At 32.2% G+C, this 21368-nt stretch overlaps 1 protein-coding gene across 1 annotated transcript in view; it reads right to left on the bottom strand.

The window, feature by feature from the left end:
- Positions 1-11: 11 nt before the first annotated feature.
- Positions 12-21368, bottom strand: part of KPNA5 (karyopherin subunit alpha 5) — a 41981-nt gene continuing 20624 nt past the window's right edge. Inside the window, exons 9-14 of the mRNA XM_081139709.1 lie at positions 15761-15924; positions 13682-13760; positions 11626-11751; positions 10861-10988; positions 8073-8251; positions 12-3419 (exon numbers count right to left, since the gene is read on the bottom strand). Of these exons, the coding sequence (XP_080995835.1) occupies positions 3232-3419; positions 8073-8251; positions 10861-10988; positions 11626-11751; positions 13682-13760; positions 15761-15924 (864 nt within the window). The 3' untranslated portion in view covers positions 12-3231. The remainder of the gene's footprint in view (positions 3420-8072; positions 8252-10860; positions 10989-11625; positions 11752-13681; positions 13761-15760; positions 15925-21368) is intronic.

The following is a 21368-nucleotide window of genomic DNA, read 5'->3' as shown; positions in this document are numbered from 1 at the left end:
TACATAAATGCAATTGTAAAATAGTATTTTATTATTTTTAATAGAGTGCTGTAACATATTATATTGCATACTGCTCAAATGTTGATTTAGTTAGGCAACAATGTCCCCCCTTCATCCCCCACTCCCCAACCAGAACTTAATACATTATCCTTTTAGAGCCCTAGCATATTGGCTCCTAATATGTCACATTTCATAAAACAGTAATGCTATGAACTGAAGTGAGTAAAGGTTAACAATACTTGGATCTCTGTTTCACAAAGCAGCCAGCAGACTGCTGAATTTAGAACAGGAACAAAAATCCACTAAGACTTTGTTATCATACTTTTTCCATAATGCTCCTTCTTAAGAGAGGAAAGATATGAAGGCAAAGGTATGCTTCTTTTAGTCCTTTATCAAACAAATCAAGCTTTAACTGCAAACAGGTTTTACTGTTACCAAGAGATTTTATTACTTTGTTTTTTTGTGTTGTGTTTTTTTGCTTGCTTGTTCTGAAACTACCAGTAAGTGAATAAAATGACACTAAGAATTAAGTCCTAGGAACATCTTTAGAAAGAAAACTTATATTAAAAACAAACAAACAAAAAACAGTCCAGTGAGTCAAGTACTTACAAATATAAAACAAGTAAGCACAATTGCATAGATTAACTAGTAAAAATTCAAATTAAGACAAAACACCAAATTTACTTAAATAAATGTAAAGGACTCTTTCAAGTATTGTCTAGATTTTTGCATTAATGTTGCATGTGTCCCCTTTACATGTTTGAATTTTTTTTTTTTTGGCACAGCTTCTCTCGGATTTAAATATAATGAATCTTAGGAAAAGAAGTTAAAACATTTTTTTACCCACAAGGGTCAGTGAAGATTAATGAAAACACATTTTGAAGCATTTTAAATAGTACACTTGAAAAAAGTAGCCACATTGAAAAAAAGTTTGAGAACAAAGAATTTGCTAGTCTTCGTTCAATAAAGTCATCACCGCACCAATAGCTGATCCCAACTATTACTGTCCCTTGCATTCAAGTCTAATCAAATACCCATGTAACAGGTCCATGAAATCAAATGTAATTTTGTATTTGAATGCATAAAATATAGTTAATATCTGTACTTAGAGATATGTTTATTATACTGGCAAAATTTTTAAAATCCTCCCTTCACAGATCATCCTCTATGTGTGTGCATGTGCACAAACATATGTATTATTTTTCCTTCTATAAGAACTATTTGTTTGAAAGACTTCGTTTAGAGATTTATTAATGTGATTACAGGGTCCTCAAAATAAAAGCAGGCACAGCTGGTTAGTTTATGAATTATGCTGCATTAAGTTCAACTGAATAGAAAGAGTGGAATACCCTGTCACCTTACACTTAGAATTATCTATACCACAAAAAGTGTTTATCTGATAAATTCACCATCAATTTGCTAATCTTTAATATAACTACCCTGTTCTTTCGAACATACATAATGCAAAAGAAACTTTTTATACTAAACTTCATAACTTCCACTACAATAAAAAGGGCACAGATACAATCTTTTACTTAATATAAAAGAGGTTTGGCAGATAGTCAGCATTATGGACACCATTTAAACCTGTACTTTAGAGCTGTAGGTTTTAAGTGTCTTGCCAAAAGCTTAGTTTCATTATAATTTACAAAGTATCATACTATTTAAAAGTACTCATATATATATTTTCTTCTTGTAACATGCCTCTGATTTCCAGCAGAAACATTATAAATGCTATCATAAATGAAATCTTTCTTTACAGAATAGACTATGAATCATATCAAAAATGCTTTAGTTCCCATCTTAAAACAGTTGTAAACTAACTTTTAAATATTTTAGTTATATAATTGGAAATGTAAATAGCCTGAATATAACTATAAATGAAAAAAACTGAGTTCAACAGTACCATATCTGCTTAGAAAACTCTACCAAGTATAGTACTGTGAGAATAATACACAGACACATACATATATATGTATCCATAAATAAATATATGTATAATTTTTCTATTGAAACTTTTCTTCAAGTTTGTTTGAAGAGGTTTTGCCTTTAATACATGAAACACATACATTATGTTGACCAATCTGATACAAATGTAATTTTAAATACACTGATTGATAACAAACAGCAGTATGATCTTCTGAGTATTAAAAAAAAAATCCTAATATAGATTTCAACTATATTAAAGAATCCTTAGCAGTTTCCATAAACATCATCTTTTAGTGTCCAAACATAAGTATATTTAATAAACTAGCACATATCAAGGTGACTTCTTCAGGATAACTTTGCCCTTCAAGTACCTAAATTCATTACTAAAAAGAAAATGAAACTTTCCAATTACTGCTCTGAAAAATCAGAGAAAGAATTACAGTATTATTTTTGCTATGCAGCACTACTTTAGATTCATGATGGCATCCCTTAAAATGATGCTTTTTAAAATGAAGCGTGAAAAATTATAAAACACTATTTCAAAAATGGTAGCACATTTGGTCAAAATACAAAATATACCAATATAATAGCATTTATATGTTAAAAACACAAATATTTAATGTTGCATAATCATTTTAATGTGCTCATCATGAAGAACAGCTTCTCTCTTCACAATCGTCACATTTTAATTGATTATCAGTACAATATTTCTAATGTGTTTTATAAATAAATTTTATAGCTTTTTTCTGTTGTAATTTTTTTGCACAGTATAACCTACAGCACAGTGATTTATAATTTAAAGTAATAGATTATTTTCACATTTGAATTTAGCTTTTACACTATTTAATGCTTCTGAAGCCTTTTGTTTTGTTTCTGCTTCAAGATAGAGGTAGATTTAGTAGAGGTTGGGCCTGTCAGACTTACTGCCAAAATGCAATTATAAATATCTGTACTGCTAATATGCAGTCTCCAAATGCTAGAAAAAAACTCAGAACCATACTTTACCAAAGTTCTCCTTTTCAACCTTAAGTTATTAAATAACTTTATAATGCATTTCATTGTTCATAGTAGGTTAAGAAATAGACAAAACAATAAAAGACATATATATAGGCACATCAAAATAAACACAAAGCTATACTGAAAGGTTGCAGCTGAACGGGAACTTTTGTTTTGTTTTGCTTTTAAAAATGCATCATCTTCTTTTCTACATAAAAACACATCAAACATTCCTACTGACATGGTAACAAAGAGGAGATATCTGAAGCTATCCTTTTTAGCCATTAATTTTTTTCTGCCACCAAGTTAAAGTTGAAACCCTTCCATTGGTGCTTCCTGCTGCTGAAATACAAACTGTTGCTGGTTTTCATCCACCTGAGGTACAATGCTGGGGTCATCATCATCTACACCAAAGTAATGTTCGATCAGGTCAAAAGCCTTTTGGTAAATTTCTTGATTTTCATGGCTTTGCAGAAATTCAATTTTATCTAGACCTGTTATTCAAAGCATATTATACAAAAATGTTACTCAAGTTTCAACATATATTTAAATCAAAATAATGAAAAAATAGCATGCATCATGTCAACAGCATGTCCACTGGCAATAGGACTGTTATTTTTATCTAATTTTTGCACATACTGATAGCAAACACTCATGTCTTTTACTTCAAAAATGAAAGTATGGGGCAGTGTGGTAAGAGAAAGTAACACAATGACTGGAAGTAAGATCACAGACTCCACTCTGCTAGCTGTGTGATTTTTCCCAAATAAGTTTGGTTCCTCCGCAGTTTAGTTTCTCAATTTTAAAATGACAGTTTTAGATTATGCAACTCCACAGGTCCTTTCCAGAGTAATTATGCTAAACAAAAAGCACAAAAATGGAAAGCAGCAAAACAAAAACAGATGAAAAAAGTAAAACGTTCAAACTAACACATACATTCTCTCACAGAATAAGCCAGAGAGCATCAAATGTAATGAGTAGTATTTGCAAATTCAATACAGCTACTGTGTAATTTACAACCTAAATAAATGAAACTGGAAAAGCCCATTTTGATAGGAGAATGTATAGCTCACAAGAAAAAGAAATCTACACATAAGTCTGGGTGATGCTGAAAATATTTTTCATTTAATTACAGATAAACCTCTTCAATTATATTATGAGAGAATCAAAAGAATTAGCAAAGTAGTCATATCTATACACAATCATAGAATAGCCCAACCTCTACTGTAACTTTGGGTCAAAATAATTACTGTAGTAAAGAAATATTCTTAAATCAGTGATTAGTATCTTATAATTATGTAATGTCCTAAGTAATGACATTATACAATTTGAAATAAAGGCAAGGTAATATCACAGGCTTGGTTTAAGCATCATAAATAAAAGCTTGAATCAACCATATAATATAATGGTACTTAAGACAGAACTGAATATTTAATAGAAATACATTTAAAGGGGGAAAAAATCAACTTAGATTCATGTCTTATCCTAAAATAAATTCCATGTGAGTTAAGTTAAATGTTTTAAGAATCCAGTCAGAAACATCTAGCCAAGCCCTGTCTGGTGTGGCTCAGCTTGTTGGGCGTCATCCCAGGCACCAAAAAGGTCGCCAGTTCCATTCCTGGTCAGAGCACATGCCCAGGCTGCGGGCTCCATCCCAGGCAGGGGGTGTGCAGGAGGCAGCAAATTGATGTTATGCTCTCACATCGATGTTTCTCTTTCTCTCCCCCACCGTCCTTCCTCTCTCTTTAAAAATCAATTAAAAAAAAAAATATATATATATATATATATATATATATTTTTTTTATTGGCTATATATATATATATATATATTTTTTTACTGGCTATATATATATATTTTTTTTAATTGGCTATATATATATAGAGAGAGAGAGAGAGAGAGCGCCAATTAAACAATTCATCAAATCTCTACAGGGAGAATGACTTTGTAAACTTTGAAGGAATAGAAGATTAGATTGAGTCATTTATTAAATATAAATGAACATGATTTGTCTTATTAAAATAAAAAGGTAAAAAAATGGGAAAAAAGCCATATTAAACTGTAAAATGAAATTAATTCAAGTTATTAGCAAAAAAGAGACAAGTAATTGGACAAAGTATAATAAACATGCAATTCAGATGAAGAAATACACTAACATGGAAAATACACACCACTTTCTACATGAAATAAAACAAGAGACACATAAAAGTAACTTGGTGATACCATATTACATCTGCTAAATCAGCAAAATCAACAACACAAGAGGTTATACAGTACATTCATGCAATGTCAGTGACATTGTCAAGTAACACGCCTTTGGAAAGCAAAATGGAAAACATACCAAAAGATTAAAAAGTCTGTGCCTAAAACTCAGCAGCAGTATTCCTAAAAATTTACCCGAAGATATTATTTCAACAGAAAAGATTATATTCAGAAAGATGCTTATTTTAGCATATGCAAAGTGGTAAAGAAAATGGAAAGAAACTAGTGATCAACCATGAGAATATGGCTAAGACTGCACTCAATATGGCTAAAGTGACCTTTAATATTCACTCAATATAACATGTGGCTATTAAAAGTTGTTAAATAGAAATATAAAATATCTCCAAAATGGTGAAATGTGGAACACAAATCTACACATGCACTGCAGTTATATCATTGCAAAGTATTTGTGCATAAGGAAGAAGTAAAAAGGGAGGCAAATACTGAAAAGAAACTGCTGTGGTAATAAAATGAAGGGTAACTTTTAAAACATACTTTTAAAAATATTAAACTGCTTTTCCACAAATATTTTTATGGAATTGGAGTGGGAGAAATGCCTGTGGAAGATAATTAAGAACTGACTAACTCTAAACAAAATGGGTATAGAGGGGATGTATGTTAACATAATAAAGGCCATACACGGCAAGTCCACAGCTAACATCATACGCAACAGTGGGAAGCTGAAAGTTTTTCCTCTAAGCTCAGGAACAAGACAAGGGTGTCCATTCTTACCACTTTAATTCAACATAGTATTGGAAGTCCTAGCTAGAGCAATTAGGCAATAAAAAGAAATAAAAGGCAGTCAATTCAGAAAGGAAGAAGCAAAACTGCCAATATTTGTAATGACTTGATATTACACATACAAAATCCTAGACACAACCAAAACACTGTTAGAATTAACGAATTCAACAAACTTTCAGTATACAAAATCAATAAGTAAAAATTTGTTGTGCTTCTATTCTATACACTAATAAACTATTCGAAAAAGAAATTCAGAAAACAATCCCTTTTATAATTGCATCCAAAAGACTCTAGAATAAATTTAACCAAAGAAGTGAGAGACCTGTACACTGAAAACTATGATGAAAGGAACTGAAAAACAGAAGTAAGTGGAAAGATATTCTGTGCTCATGGATCAAGAGAATTAGTATTGTTAAAATGTCCACAGTACCCAAAGGAATCTACAGATTCAGTGCAATCTCTATAAAAATTCCAATGGCAGTTTTCACAGAAGTAGAATGAACAATCCTAAAAATTGTATGGAACCACAAAAGACCCCCCAATAGCCAAATCAATCTTGAGAAAAAAAGAACATACTCTCTGATTTCAAACTGTATTACAAAGCTATAATAATCAAAACAGTATGGTATCAGCATAAAAACAAACCTTAATGGAATAGAATACAGCCCCCACATATATGGTTAAATTAAGTTACAACCAAAAAAAAGCCAAGAATATAATGGGGAAAGAACAGTCCCTTCAATAAATGGTGCTGGGAAAACTGGACAACCACATGCAAAAAAATGAAAATGAACCACTATCTTTCACCATAGATAAAAACTAACCCTAAATGAGTTAAAGACCTGAACATAAGACTTGAAACCATAAACCTCCTAGAAGAAAACACAATGTTACCTCCTTGACATTAGTCTTAGTGATGATATTTTTGTATTTGATACCAAAATAAAAAATAAACAAGCAGGACTACATCAAACTAAAAAGCTTCTGCACAGCAAAGTAAACCATCAACAAAATGAAAATGTAATCTACAGAATAGGAGAAAATACTGGCAAATCATATACCTGACAAGGAGCTAGTATCCAACAGCAAAAAAAAAAAAAAAAAACAATTAAAAAATGGGTAGATGAACTAAAAAGCCATTTAGCCAAAGACATACAGGTACATGTCCAACAGATACATGAAAAGGTGCTCAACATCACTCTCATCAGGGAAATAAAAAAACCACAATGAGGCATCACCTCACACCTGTTAGAATAGCTGATCAAAAAGATAAGAGATCAAAAAGATAAGATCAAAAAGATAAGAGTGTTAGTAAGGACGTGGAGAAAAGAGAACCTCTGTGCACTACTGATGAGAATGTAAATTGGTACAGCAGCTATGGAAAAACAGTATGATGTTTCCTCAAAAAATTAAAAATAGAACTGCCTCATGACACAGCAATTCCACTTCTGGGTATTTATCTGAAGAAAACAAAAATACTAACTAAAAAAAATATACACACCCGCATCTTCAGTGCAGCATTATTTACAATAGCAAAGGCATAGAAGCAACTTAAGTGTCCACCAATGGATGAATGGAAATGTGACGTGTATATATACATGGGATATTATTCAGTCATAAAAAGAAGGAAATCTTGTTCATCTGCAACAACATGGATGGACCTTGAGTGTTCTTATGCTAAGTAAAATAAATCATGTAGACAAATACTTTCTCACTTATGTGGAATCTTTAAAAGAAACAAAAAACAACAACAAAAACTGAGGTTATAGATACAGAGAAGAGATTGGTGGTTGCCAGAGGCAGGGGACAGAGGGTGGGCGAAATGGATGAAGGGGCCAAACTGTACAAACTTCCAGTTATAAATGCATGAGATGTAATGTGCAGAATGGGGACTATAGTTAGTAACACTGTACATTTTAAAGCTGCTAAGAGAATAAATCTTAAAAGTTCTCATCACAAGAAAAAAAATTTTTATAACTATATACAGCCACAGATGTTAACTAGACTTATTGTGATCATTTCACAGTATATACAAATATTGAATCATATTGTACACACCTGAAACCAATGTAAATGTTGTACATCAATTATATCTCAATTTAAAAAACAATTGACTGTAATTATAATTTTTTAACTGTCTGCTTACCATATGCTTCTTCAATGAGAGCACAGTATGGATTAATACCCATCCCATTCTGCTTAGATTCTTGTTCTCCAAGACGCAAAATATTTTCAAGTCCATTTAAAGCCACCTGGACTATTTTAGAGTCCATAACAGTCAATAGGTCACAAAGTGGTTTAATGCAGCCTAAGGCTACCAAATACCTTCAGAGTAATTAAAAAAAAAAAAAAAAAGATGGGGAGAAATGACATTGAAAAAAGACTTAAATATTGTTTATGGCAACATGAAAATATTCTTCAGTGAAATGTTATGTAAACAATTAAGAAAAGTATTTCTATTAACTCAAACATTAAAAACAATTAAATATTCACTTACATAGAAACCTGAAAACATTTTTACTGCCCTGTTCTCATAATTAACGATAGTATTACAAATATTATAATATACATGCAAGACAAGCAAGCAAACTGATATTTGGGCCTATTTTTGCACGGCATATCAACACTAAGTGAGTTAGAGGGTTTTTTGTTTTGGTTTGGGTTTTTAAGGGTGGGCCTATGTACACACATAGCAGTCATATGAGGGGTAGGTAGAAATGGAGAGGGAGGAGGGACATCTAAATAAAACCAGGAAATTTCCCACAAAAATAATCATAGCTCATGTTCTGAAACATCTGTTTTGTTTCAGAAAGCAGAGAAGGCTTCTAGGAGCAAAATGGGCCATGTGAATAATTTTAATAAATAATGTTCACAAAAATTAATCATTTTTATAATGCTTTGTTCTTTTCTAGTTCTTTTCAGCTCTTTTTCCATTCTCTATACCATAAAGTAATTGATTTGTTCACTTGGCAAAAAGTACATATTAAGCTTAAAGGTAAAAACAAACAAATATGCTCTGAAGTCAGACTGCATGGCTTCAAATCCCAATTTCACTCCTTATGTGTGACTTTGACTAACTGCTCTGTGCCTCAGTTTCCCCATCTTAAAATGGGGATAACAATAGTACCAAACTCAGAGGGTGCTGTGAGAATACAGTAGGCATTCAAAAAAAGTTTCCATTCTTTTTTTTTTATGTACATACCTTTACTGGAGTACTCACTTGCCATATACTATATTGTAACTCATCAAATATATTTGTTGAATGAGTAACTATCTCATAGAGTTATGAAGTTAAAGGAGATAAAAGATGTGAAAGCACCTGATGCACTACTGGTGCTCAATAACTGAAATGATTCAACACAACTGGCAGCATTAGACACACCACAGTATTAGCGGTATGCAAGCTAAACCTAATCTGAGATTAAGAGACCTCTTCCCATATATGGGCAGAATTAATGAAATGGTGAAATGGTTAGAAAAATAATAATCTGAGTTTAGATACTTGATTCACACTAATAAATTTAAGGAACAATATCTTGAATAGACATAATGATAGAAATAAATTTTTTAAAATACAACTGTTTATAGGTGAACCAAACAAACTTTGGGTCCCAAAGCAGATAAAAATAAATTAGCATTAAAAAAAAAAAATACAAGCCAGAACAAAGGAAAGATCTTGTTTATTACTGCTTGTATTCATGACACAAATGAAATGGAAATATTGATTTAAAGCAAAGAAGTGGAATGGAAAATAAAAAGCAGAGAAGGATGTCATTAACATATAGAGATATGAATCCAAGAGAGCGGGAAAATGGTACAAATGAAGGCAATAATAAACTGATCTCACAATAGGTAGATTTCAAAATCCTGTGATTTGTAAAATAGCATAGTAGCCTGACTTCTTCTTTTATAAATTAACAAACAAATATTCGTTAGAAAATACTTCCTAAAGAGTCACTTCACAAACTTAAAAAGTCCTGAGTTTCTTGGAGGGATCCTCAGAACAAGAAGATTCTGTAGGAAGTCAGGCTTTCACAGAAGTGCAAAGTGGAACTTTGCTATGTGGGGGGAAAAAGAGTAAAAGCACAAGATGAAAAGAGACTTAGAAACCAATATTGATAATAAAAATTATGATTATTACAAATAATAGTAGCAGCTAATCTTAGTATAGAACTTGTTTAGGCACCATGCTAAGCACTTTAAACGTATGGACTGCATTTAACTGTCAAGATACTATATAAGGTACTCCCCATTATGAATCCATTTAAAAAATGAAGAAACTGTGGATTAGAGGTTAAATGATTTTATCAAGGTCACAACTTTTACTGAAGGAGCAGGATTTGGAGGCAGGCTGATTTCAAAGCCCATGTACCTACTAATTGTGTTGTTAGTAAAAGAAACAAGCAAATAAACAATAAAAGGGCTGGATTCATAAAGCTATCATAAAAACAAAAACTACTAAAGAAAAATGAAAGTAAGATCTTATCCACAGATAAGGCTAACAGTGATTAGAAAAGTAGTATTATATAAACAAATGTCTATTTCAATTATATTTTAAATAAGTAGATATTTAAACTTATTGGCCATTTCTACATAATAAAGTTGCATGTATATGATTTTAGTGATCTAAGATATGTTTAATGCCCATGTCAGTATATTTTGCAAATTAACATAAACTATTCTTTTTCAGATTTTTAAATTCTGACTTTTCATAGTCTGCCAAGGAGAATGATGTTAAATATACTTTATATGAAAAAAATAAACCACTGTAAATGAATAGTATAACTGATATAACAGTGACTTCACATTAGAAATGCTTATTAAATGGATAGAAATGTTTTAGTTTTATAAACAAATAAAAAGTATGTATTATTTTAAATTTGTAAAAGTCTCATTTACATTTTAAAAACAATTTTTAAAAATCTGTATCACACCTTATTTGTTCTGGAGTGCCACCTGATGTTGCATTAGTTATAGCCCAAGCTGCTTCTTTTCTGGTGCGAAACTCTGCTTTCTGAAGAATCTCAATCAAAACAGGAAAAATATTTGCATCTATAACAGACTGAGGAGAAAAAACTGATATAGCAAAATCAATGCAAATACAGTTTACATATATTAGTAAGGAGTGGAATCTTTAAACTCAATGGCTTTAAAATGCTAAGGCTTTTGGAAATATTTTATTTCTAATCTTTTAATAATAGTTCGCATACTTTCCTTTTAAGACTGGAAAATATATTAGCAGAATTTAAATTTTAAAGATGATAAAACACAAGGCAGGCAATTGACCAGGGAATTACTGACTCAGGGAGTTTGATAGGGACCTAATAAATCATTATTTACTAGTTTTGAGAGAAAGATCATTGCCTAACTTTTTTAAAACTAACAAAAATCAATCCCTTTTTAAAGACTAACCATTATGTGTCAGGCACTACGATGGACAATTTTATAAATATACACACATATAAATGTATATATATGTATATATATGTATATATATAATTGCTATTCCTCATTAGAATAAGTAATTATTTTAGAGGAGGAAAGGCTATGTTCTTTAAAATACTTTTAAAATACTTTTCAAGAATCTTTTAAGAATCTTTTTCAGTGACTCACTAAAAAACATCACTGATAAAATGCTGACTTTTTTCCAAACTAACTCCTGAGATCTTCCTGTTTTCTTAGATCTGAAAGGTATTTACCTGAATCTGAGCTCTATTTCCAGCAGTAATGTTAGAAACAGTCCAGCAGGCTTCTTTTCTGATTGACTCCTTTGGGCTACTCAGTAAGTGTAACAGACAGGGTAATGCAGAGCAATTCAGAATTACCTAAAAATAAAAGTTAGAAATGGAAACAGAGTTTTATAGCAAAAAAACCCCAAAAAACTAAACAAAAATAAACTAATGAACTATTTAGACATACAAAAATCATTCTGAAAAATTAAGAAAAAGAAATTCCTCTCAAAGTAAAACTTAAGGCACTTGCTTGCTGTCTTCCACCCTCCCATTTGCCAAAACCTTTCTAATGTTGGTACAGTGAAGTGCCCTGTTCTCAATGTACTAAAATGCAAAGAAGGACACTCAAAGGTGTATCCTTCAAGATTACAAATGCACTCAGAGTTCAACTGAAATAACTATTTGAAGACAGGGTTAGTGACTGGTCAGGACCCATTCTCTATTTTGCCAAATGAATTGATAAAAAAGCAACCACCCCATCTATATCAAACAGTTTGAAAGTATCTAATTCCATAACTGTTAAGAAACCTTAATATATAAAACTAAGTCTATTAGTTTCATTAAAAATTTTACTGTTCCACCCTGGCCAGTGTGGCTCAGTTGGTTGGAGTGATGACCTATATACTGAAAGGTTGCGGGTTCGTTCCCCGGTAGGGACATGTACGGAAGGCAACCAGTCAATGTTCTGTCATATCCATGGTGGGTTTTTTCTCTCCCTTCCCCTCTCTCTAAAATCAATAAGCATATCCTTGGGTGAAGATTTTTTAAAAACTTTTACTGTTCCACTTTTTTTCATAAAGAAGTATATTATGCTTAATTCTTTTACATTCCTTATTATATGGCAAGATTATGTTCCTATTTTCAAAATACCCACAATGATTTACATTAAATTTACTTGAAGAATGTATGAAGCCGAATACCGAAATTCTGTAGAAAATCGTGTATGTTTAGAAGAGACGTTTTCATTTAAAGAGCTATTTTATATTTTAAGTATGTTTTTATTGATTTCAGAGAGAGTAAGGGACAGGGAGAGAGAGACAGAAACGTCTAAGATGACAGTCATCGATTGGCTGCCTCCTGCACATCCCCCACTGGGGACTGAGCCCACAACCGGAGCATGTGCCCCGACCGGGAATCGAACCAAGATCTCCCGGATCATAGGTCAACACTCAATAACTGAGCCACGCCAGCCGGGCTAAAAAGCTGTTTTAAATTAATAACTATCAATTACTAAGGATCAACTGTTTAATAATTAAGGTAAGTATCTAAATAGAACTTTTAAAGATTAAAAATGAAACAAAATATTTAGATTAGAATATAAAGTTTACTATATAATGTTAAACAAAAAATCCAGTGTGTTACAGAGCTTAAGTTTCTAGAAAAACTCTCTCAGATCTGACATCAATCCAGATGTCACATCTTTTTTGGTATCTCACACACATAGCTAATTACCAATTTAGGAAGTGTTTCCTTGATATCTTTCCTTTCATTCTTATAATCTAGGCCTTCATACTATAAAAGGCCCTTCCATTTCTAACCCCACTTCTAACCTATTTATAATCAATCATCTTCTTACTAACAGTTTCTTTTCTAGTCAAGTTTAATGCCTCTTAAACATACCTCCTACATGTCTGGCACATGAATTTCTTCTAGTCTACTTGAGTTCTTTACTTTTAAGATCTAGCTTCAGTTCCTATTCCTTAATGGACTCTATGATTTCTTAGCACACTAATTTCTTTATTTTTATAGCATTTACTGGCCAATCAGCTCCCAAAAAACATATACTACCTACGGTGATTTGCGTGTGTGTGTGTATTTCTTCACACTGATACAGGTCTAGGATAGTGCTTTCACATAGATGTATGTGAGTCTGGTCACTTATTACCAAGAATATACTTACATTATAGGTGCTTATATAATTATGTTAATGCTAAAGTCTTGATTAACATGTAAGCAAGTGTATAAACATGATAAACTTCTTAAAGCCCTTTATGTTAACTCATATCAAAAAGTCTGAACTCACCTGTGTTTGAATATCATCACCAGTCACAATATTACCAACTGCCCTTAATGCAGGTGATACAACTTTATAATCATTGTGCCTAAAATAATAAAAATATTAACTTACATACTACAGAATTTAAAATTTACAGAAAATTTGTAAAAATAGTACCAAAAAAATCCCATATACTCTTTACCCAGAAAGCCCATTCAAGTTTCACTAATTATCCCATAATTATCTCCATAATAAAGAACCTAATCCAGGATCATGTGTTGCACCCAGTTGTCATGCCTTTCCATTTTCTTTCAATTCATAACAGGTACTTAGTTTTTCATTGATTTTCATGATCTTGACATTTTTTATGATCAGAGGCCAGTTATTTGGTTTTGTCTAATGTTTCCTCTTGATTAAGACCCAAGTTATTAGCTTGGCTGGAAGCACAAATGCTATAGCCTTTCATTACAATAGTACTGGATAGCATATATGGTATCTGTTTTGTCCATTAGTGGCACTGAACTCTGGTTGCTTAAGATGGTGTCTGTCAGATTTCTCCACTTTAATGTTACTATTTTTCCCTTTATAATTCATATTTTGTGAGGAAATACTTATAGACTATGTAAAATCCCATCCCTTAACCCACTTTCACCAGTAGTTTTAGCATCTCTTGATGTTTAGTGTCTGAATTATTAGTAATTATTAGTATTGTTGCCAAGGATGATTTTCTAATACTATCATTCCAACTACATGGCTTTTCTGTCTATTGATCTATCTACTTATTTTAGTGTGGACTCATGGATTCCTATTTTATTTAATAAGTTCTAATATATTATTATAATGTATTGCAATGATCAAAATCATCCCAGGTTTGAACAGTAGGAGTCCCTTCAAGTGGGCTTCTGTGTCCTTTTAACATTTATCCATTCTGAGCAGTCATTACTTTCTGAATTCATATTATTTTTTATCTGTCAGCCCTCAAATCAGCCATTTCTCCAAGAATCCTGGTTCCTGTTAATGAAGAGCAGTATTTAAAAACCAAGACCTGGGCATTTGGTGTACTCAGCTTATTGGTATAAATGTGTCAGGGCTCCCAGGTTCTTTAAGAGAACATAAATACACACACATTTACATATATATTTGTTTCCATATCTTTCTCTTTAATGCTGAAAGCCATGAGTTCACATTGATACCTCCAACTCTAATTTAATATCACAAGATTTTTCTGGTTTTCTTCTTTCCCATATTTATAAATCCATTCTCCAAGAATAAGAAATTAGCTCCTATTATCCAGCCAGGCTGCTATGCCACAAGGTGCTGGCTCCCACCCCTGCTCCAGCCTGTTTGTCTGCTCCGTCTAGTTGGTGCCATCCTCAAGCATGGGCCCTGATCCCCTCATTAGACCTGCCTGTCTACCCTCCTCAGATGCTCTCCTCATGCTGGGGCCACAAGCCCTTATCAGACCTCTCTTCTTTGTGCCATATACCCTGTTTGGGCTTACTTAATGGCTTTTTGACTAAAGAAGAAAGGAAGAAAGACAATACATTTTTTAAAGGAAGAGATGGAAAAATTATAACACCTTTTTAAAATAAGTTCTCTTAGAAATTTTTAACTTCCTTGTATTGAAAATCTGTTCTTTTCAAAGAAGGTAGCAATAATAGCTCGGCACAGAGAAACACATTATCTTTAATATAAGTGAAATACTAAATAATTTTCACTACATGATCTTTTACACAGATTAATTATTGTAATGACAATTAACTAAATTACTTATTCTGTGAGAGCAGGAGCTATATCCTATACTTCTTTAGTAGCATCTTGCACAACACTCTTGCAGGTATCAGGTATTCCATACATACTTGTTGAATGAAGTCCCTCTCATTCATTAAGAGCTTAAAGCTAATGAAATTCATTAACAAAATGATTAGTCCCAACTAGAGGATACAAGTTTAAGGGTGAATTTTCAGTATTACAGCTATTCTGCAAAGTGGGGTTAGTAGCTTTTCAACTCTTCCTGTATATAGTGATTCTCAAGATGTTTACAAGGCCATTACTCTAACTGCTAAACTCACAATCATATAGTTATTAATTATAAATTATAGTTACATCAAAAGTTCCACCAATCTTCGACAAACTCCAGAATCGATAACTGCTTGAATTTTATCATTGGGTCCATCGGAGAGATAAGAAAGGGCCCAACAAACATCTGCTAATACATCTGAGTCACTGCTAAACAACAATCGTGACAGGACATTTAAGCAAGGTGAAACCTGTTAGGGAAGAAAGAGGCAATATTTAAATTTTTTCTCTATCTAAAACTAAGTTTCTTTAGAAAAATATAGAAACTTGTTTTAAAACTAAAATTTCATGCTAAAAAATATCAGAGAAATTAAACATTCTACTGTTTTAAAATTATGATCAGAAATAAAAATTACACTGATTATGACCCATATTAATCTTACAATGACTAAGATATGTGATAATTTAAAGTTTTTTTTAAGTAATGAAATACATATTTGGGATCCTCTGTGTCTAAATCATCACACACACCCCCCAAAGTGACAGCAAAACTGAGAGAAGTAAAAATGTTTCTGTTAGTGTTTAATGTAACAATCATCAAATATGGTCCAACTGAAATGAGTTTCTGACTTTACCTATTACATGCATGTCACTGGAAGTAAATCTAATAATCTGTTGAGAAGTAAAGGTGTAAAAAATACAAAAAGAAAACTGAAGGGTTTTTTAATGGAAGTCACTAATAAACTATTCTTCTTAATGTAGTGAAACCCTAAATCTTAAATTAAAACACCATATATGACACTAGAGATGTTTAATCCCTCTAGCATAAATACTACAACAAATTCGTTGTGAGCTGAGCAAGTTACTTCATCTCTCTCAGACTCAAACAAAGAGTCTGAATTAGATAAATCCTATGATCCTTCCTCTCAAATTAGATAGACCTAGGTTCAAACCCTACTCACTAGCTGTGTGACCATGGGCAAGTAACCTAACATCTCTAAACCCCAATTTCTTCATTTAAAAATCAGGATAATATGCTACTATTAAATTAGTAAGAATGCACATAGCATCTTAGAACAATGCCTGGCATATAGTAAGCTCTGAGATGTTGTTTCTTTTATTGCCATACTCAGTAGTGATTTTATATTCCTTAAAGTTGTTTTTTAAAAAATCAGCAACCTAACATCCCTTAGTCTGTCTTCTCAGATAAGAGTTGTATGTTACATGTCACAAATAAAAAGTGGTGACAGCTTTTTTATGTTATAATATTTTAGAGTAAATGTTCTCTCCACCTCTATTTTAAAGACTGCCAATACATATACTATAACCTTCTGAAAACACTCATCTTCCCTGCTGGGCCCTTCCTGCAAAGATGACCCTAGGGCCCAGGAACAGAAATCAGTTCACTTACAAAACAGGTATGTTCATCTGTAAGTTAGGAAACAGAATCTGCACAACTGGATCCTACCCCAACAATCCTGCCTTCACCCTTGCCTACCACCTCCTCTTCCTTGAACAGAGAAATGTGAGAATCAGTTCTTAAAAGCAAATATAAAATTTTAAATTAAAAAACATTAGTGTAACTGATATACCTTCTTACTTATTTAAAAAATAATGAAGTGCTACATATTCCTATTTTAAGAGAGCAAAATAAAAACATTTCTGCCCCATCATCTCATAAACAAGGGAAAGAAGATAAGAGAAATATAGGGAGTTAGTCGGGTAGATATTACATAATGTTATATGCCAGTGGTTCTCAAAGTGGGGTCCATGGACCCCTAAGGGATTCCTGAAACCTTTGGGGGTCTTTTATGCCAAAATTATTTCCATAATTATACAAACACATAACTGGTCTTTTTCATTTTGTTGGCATTTGCACTAAAGGTACAAAAGCAATGGTGGGTAAAACTATCAGCACCTTAGCACAAATCAAGGCAGTGGTACAAATGCACCACAGATCTTTGTATTTTTCACCTCCACACATGCAGTTAAAAGAGGGAAGGGAAGCCAGCCTCGTTTAAGAATTACCTTGAAGAAGCAGTAAAAATTCCTAATTTTATTAAGTCTTAATACTGAAATATGTCTTTTGAATATACTGTGAGATAAAATGAGAAATCTGCATTTAGAGCACTTCTGTACACCAAAGCATGGTGGTAGTCTCAAGGAAAAGCACTCATTTGAGTTGCAGACTGAATTAGCCATTTTTTCCCATGGGAACATGATTTTTTTACCTTAAAGACTGTTAATCTTTTTTCAGTATTAGGTCTTTGGAGACATATTTTTGAAAATAAAGCCTATAATTTCAAGGAAAAAACTGACAATATTTGTTGCCAGTTGTAAATTTTAAGATTTCAAACAAATTTTAGAATTTTGGAAATCATGTATCCACCGTTAAGTTTGGTAGGTTCCCAACATTGGTGGTGATACTGTGATTTTTTTTAAAAATAGTATATAATGAAATGTCAACGTTTGGAAGTCAACATAATTCAGTGAATCACATATTCCAGATAACCAATTCATGATGTTACAGAGAAAAAGATCCATTCAAACTGCAGGGAAGACCAATGGATTTTAATGTAACAGAGTTCCAAAAGTTCAATAATATGATTTCAGATTCCTTAATGCAATTAGCCTTTAAAATAACCACTTAAATTTTGGTACAGTATCAAAGAAAATTAATCATTATCTGAAAAGACTTCAACTAAAACAACATATCACAACAGATCAAATGAAGAGTTAGAAATAAGAATCAGCTATATGTCTCCAGATATCACAGAGATCTGTAAAAATATAAATTCACACTACTCTTTTCACAAAATTTTTGTTTTGAAAAATGTTTTCCATAAAAAAAGTTACTTGATGTGCAAGGGGTTTGTTATTGTTATTTTTAAATGAATTAGTAAATATTGAAAATTTTTCTGTTTTAATTTCTAATAGTAAATATTGCTACATATAAAACATACAAGTAAAAGCTTTTGGGTCCCCATAATTTTTAAGAGAGAAAAGGGGTCCTGAGATAAATTTTGTTCTAGGTGGAGAAATAGCTAGAGCAAGGGCAAGAGCATGCTTACTGAGTTTAAGGACTAGCAAGCAGGCCAGTTGGCTGGAGTGAAGTGAGAAGGAAAATAGTAGGATATGAATAAGAGAGATAACAGAAAGGCCAGATGATGAAAATTCTTGTATGATGTTTAACAATTTTCTTTTACTATGAATAAAGTACAGGGAGCCATGACAGAGTTCTGAACAGAGATGTGGTATAAACTAACATTTTAACAGGATCATCCTAGCTGCTAGCCTGGGTGTAGAAAATGATGGGTGGGCACAGAGAGAAGCAAGAGGAGGCTACTCCAATAACCAAGGCGATAGAGAGATGGTAGCATGGGCCAGGTGTTATCAAAGGAAGTGATATATTTCCTTCCTCAATATATTATTTTGAAAAATGCTAAACTTACATAAAATTTACCCCAAAAAAGTACAATCAATACCCATATGCTACTCATCTAAATTCATCAGTTAGCCCGGCCGGGCATGGCTCAGCAGTTGAGCATCAACCTAGGATCCAGGCGATCAGGGTTCGATTCCCGGTCAGGGCACATGCCCAGATTGTGGGCTCGATCAATGACTCTCTCATCATTGATGTTTCTATCTCTCTCTCTCCCCCTCCTTTCCTCTCTCTGAAATCAATAAAGATATGTTTAAAAAAATAAAAAATAGATTCATCAGTTAACATTTTGCTACATTTGCCCTCTCCCCACCTTCATTTATACATAAAATATATATTTTTAAATTTTACTGGTCTATTTAGGAAACAATTGCAGATATCATCATGATACTTTACCCCTAAAATACTTTAGCATATTTCTCCATTAAAAATGGCATTCTTCTACAGTCTTCTACCACAGTATAATTACCACATTGAGGGAATTCTATATTGGTGCAATAAAGGTAATAATTTTAAAAAGGAAGCTTACAGAAATGTGGTTTAGACGACAGGTTTTACAGATTATCAATTTTATAAATTTCGGTACCTTTCAAAATGCAAATTCTTCAGGAAAAATATAAACTTCAAAGGTATTATTCAAATGAAAAAACTTTTTTTAAATGAGTTACTCATAAAAGGTGCTTGTTATTACAAAATTTTTAAAAATCTCTACTGCTTGCCTATGGTTGAAGAACTTTGAAAACCCATGTAACAGAATTAGAACAAAAAGATCTCAAAATGTAAATACTGCATTTAAAAAAAATCCAATACTGTTACTAAACAGAAAAAAAAATCAAACATGGCACTTTAAACTAATTATATCTTTACAACTAGTATCATATAATTATTAACTCAACATACAAACATATGGATGCATGCCCTTTATTTTAAAAGGAAAAAAACTCTCAAAAACAATGTGTTTTTAAAAAAGAAATTTAAGGAGAAAAGCAATGAATAAACCAATGTTCACTTAGTAAAAACTCAAATATGGGTATCCATATCATGTTTAGAGGGGGGAAAAATTACTATGATTGCTAAAACCATGAATATAATTTGCATACATAATTTTATATATGCTAGTCAAAACATAAATAGCAAGTGAAGGAATCATCATCGTCATATGCATTGACCCTTATTATCTCCTCGGACAAAGCATGAACATTTTCTTTCCCTACAATTCTAAAACAATCACGGCCAAATTATCAGTTTTCAAACAGAATACATTTTTTTAAAAGGCCATTTGAAGGATATGTATGCACCTCATAAAATACTTTTCCTCGTATCAAACCCAGTCCAAATATTCATTTTTTTCTCCTCCTATTATTAAAGGGAAAATCATACAAAATCCTTTTAAAAAACTGAATAAGTCAGTTGCTACAACATTTTATAACTTGTTTCCTTGAGAAGCTGGTTAAAGTATAGCTTACTCAAAACTTTTTTTTTAATTCAGCATTTATATTAAAACTATATAAGTATTGCCCATGGCACACTCATATAAGTACAATGACTGCTTCTGTTTTCTATTTTTTAGAGTTTATAATTGCCTTATTTTTTTACTTGATAATTTTCTATGAACCATCCCTAGTTCTCCCAATCCCAAATTTCTCACTATACTATATAAAAATCCTTTTCAATAAGAGTAAATACAGGGTGGGGCAAGAAAGGTTTACAGCTGTGAGTACACAAAAGTTTATTCTTGTTTTATTTATTAATTATTGTAATATTTTCCATATGAACAACTGTAAACCTACTTTTGCCCCTCCCTGTACAGCAGGTAATCCATTAACTCAACAGTTGACCCTTAAAAAACACAGATTTGAGCTACACAGATCCACTTATATGTGAAGTTTTTTCATAAATACCAGTAGAGTGTTTTTCATGCACAGCTGAGAGTCCACAGATGCAGAGGGCCAACTGTATGCATTGATCTATGCTAATATTATAGGGGACTTGAGCATCCACAGATTTTGGTATCCATGGGGGTTCCTGGAATCAATTCCCAGTGAATACTGAGGGAAAACTAAGTTTTGGGGGAGTCAAAAGTTATATGAAGATTTTGACTGTTATGGAGGATTGGAGTCCCAACCTGTGCATTGTTCAAGAGTCAATTGTATACCTATTAAACCAAATTTCTGGTTTAAATAATAAATGTGTTACCTCTTTTATTTTTAGCATACTTTGCAATGTCTTAAACCAGCTTCTTAGTCATATTAC

This window comes from Miniopterus schreibersii, assembly GCF_964146895.1.
Source record: "Miniopterus schreibersii genome assembly, chromosome: 6".
NCBI classification, from domain to species: Eukaryota; Metazoa; Chordata; class Mammalia; order Chiroptera; family Miniopteridae; genus Miniopterus; species Miniopterus schreibersii.
This window is presented reverse-complemented; position numbering and strand designations above follow the sequence as displayed.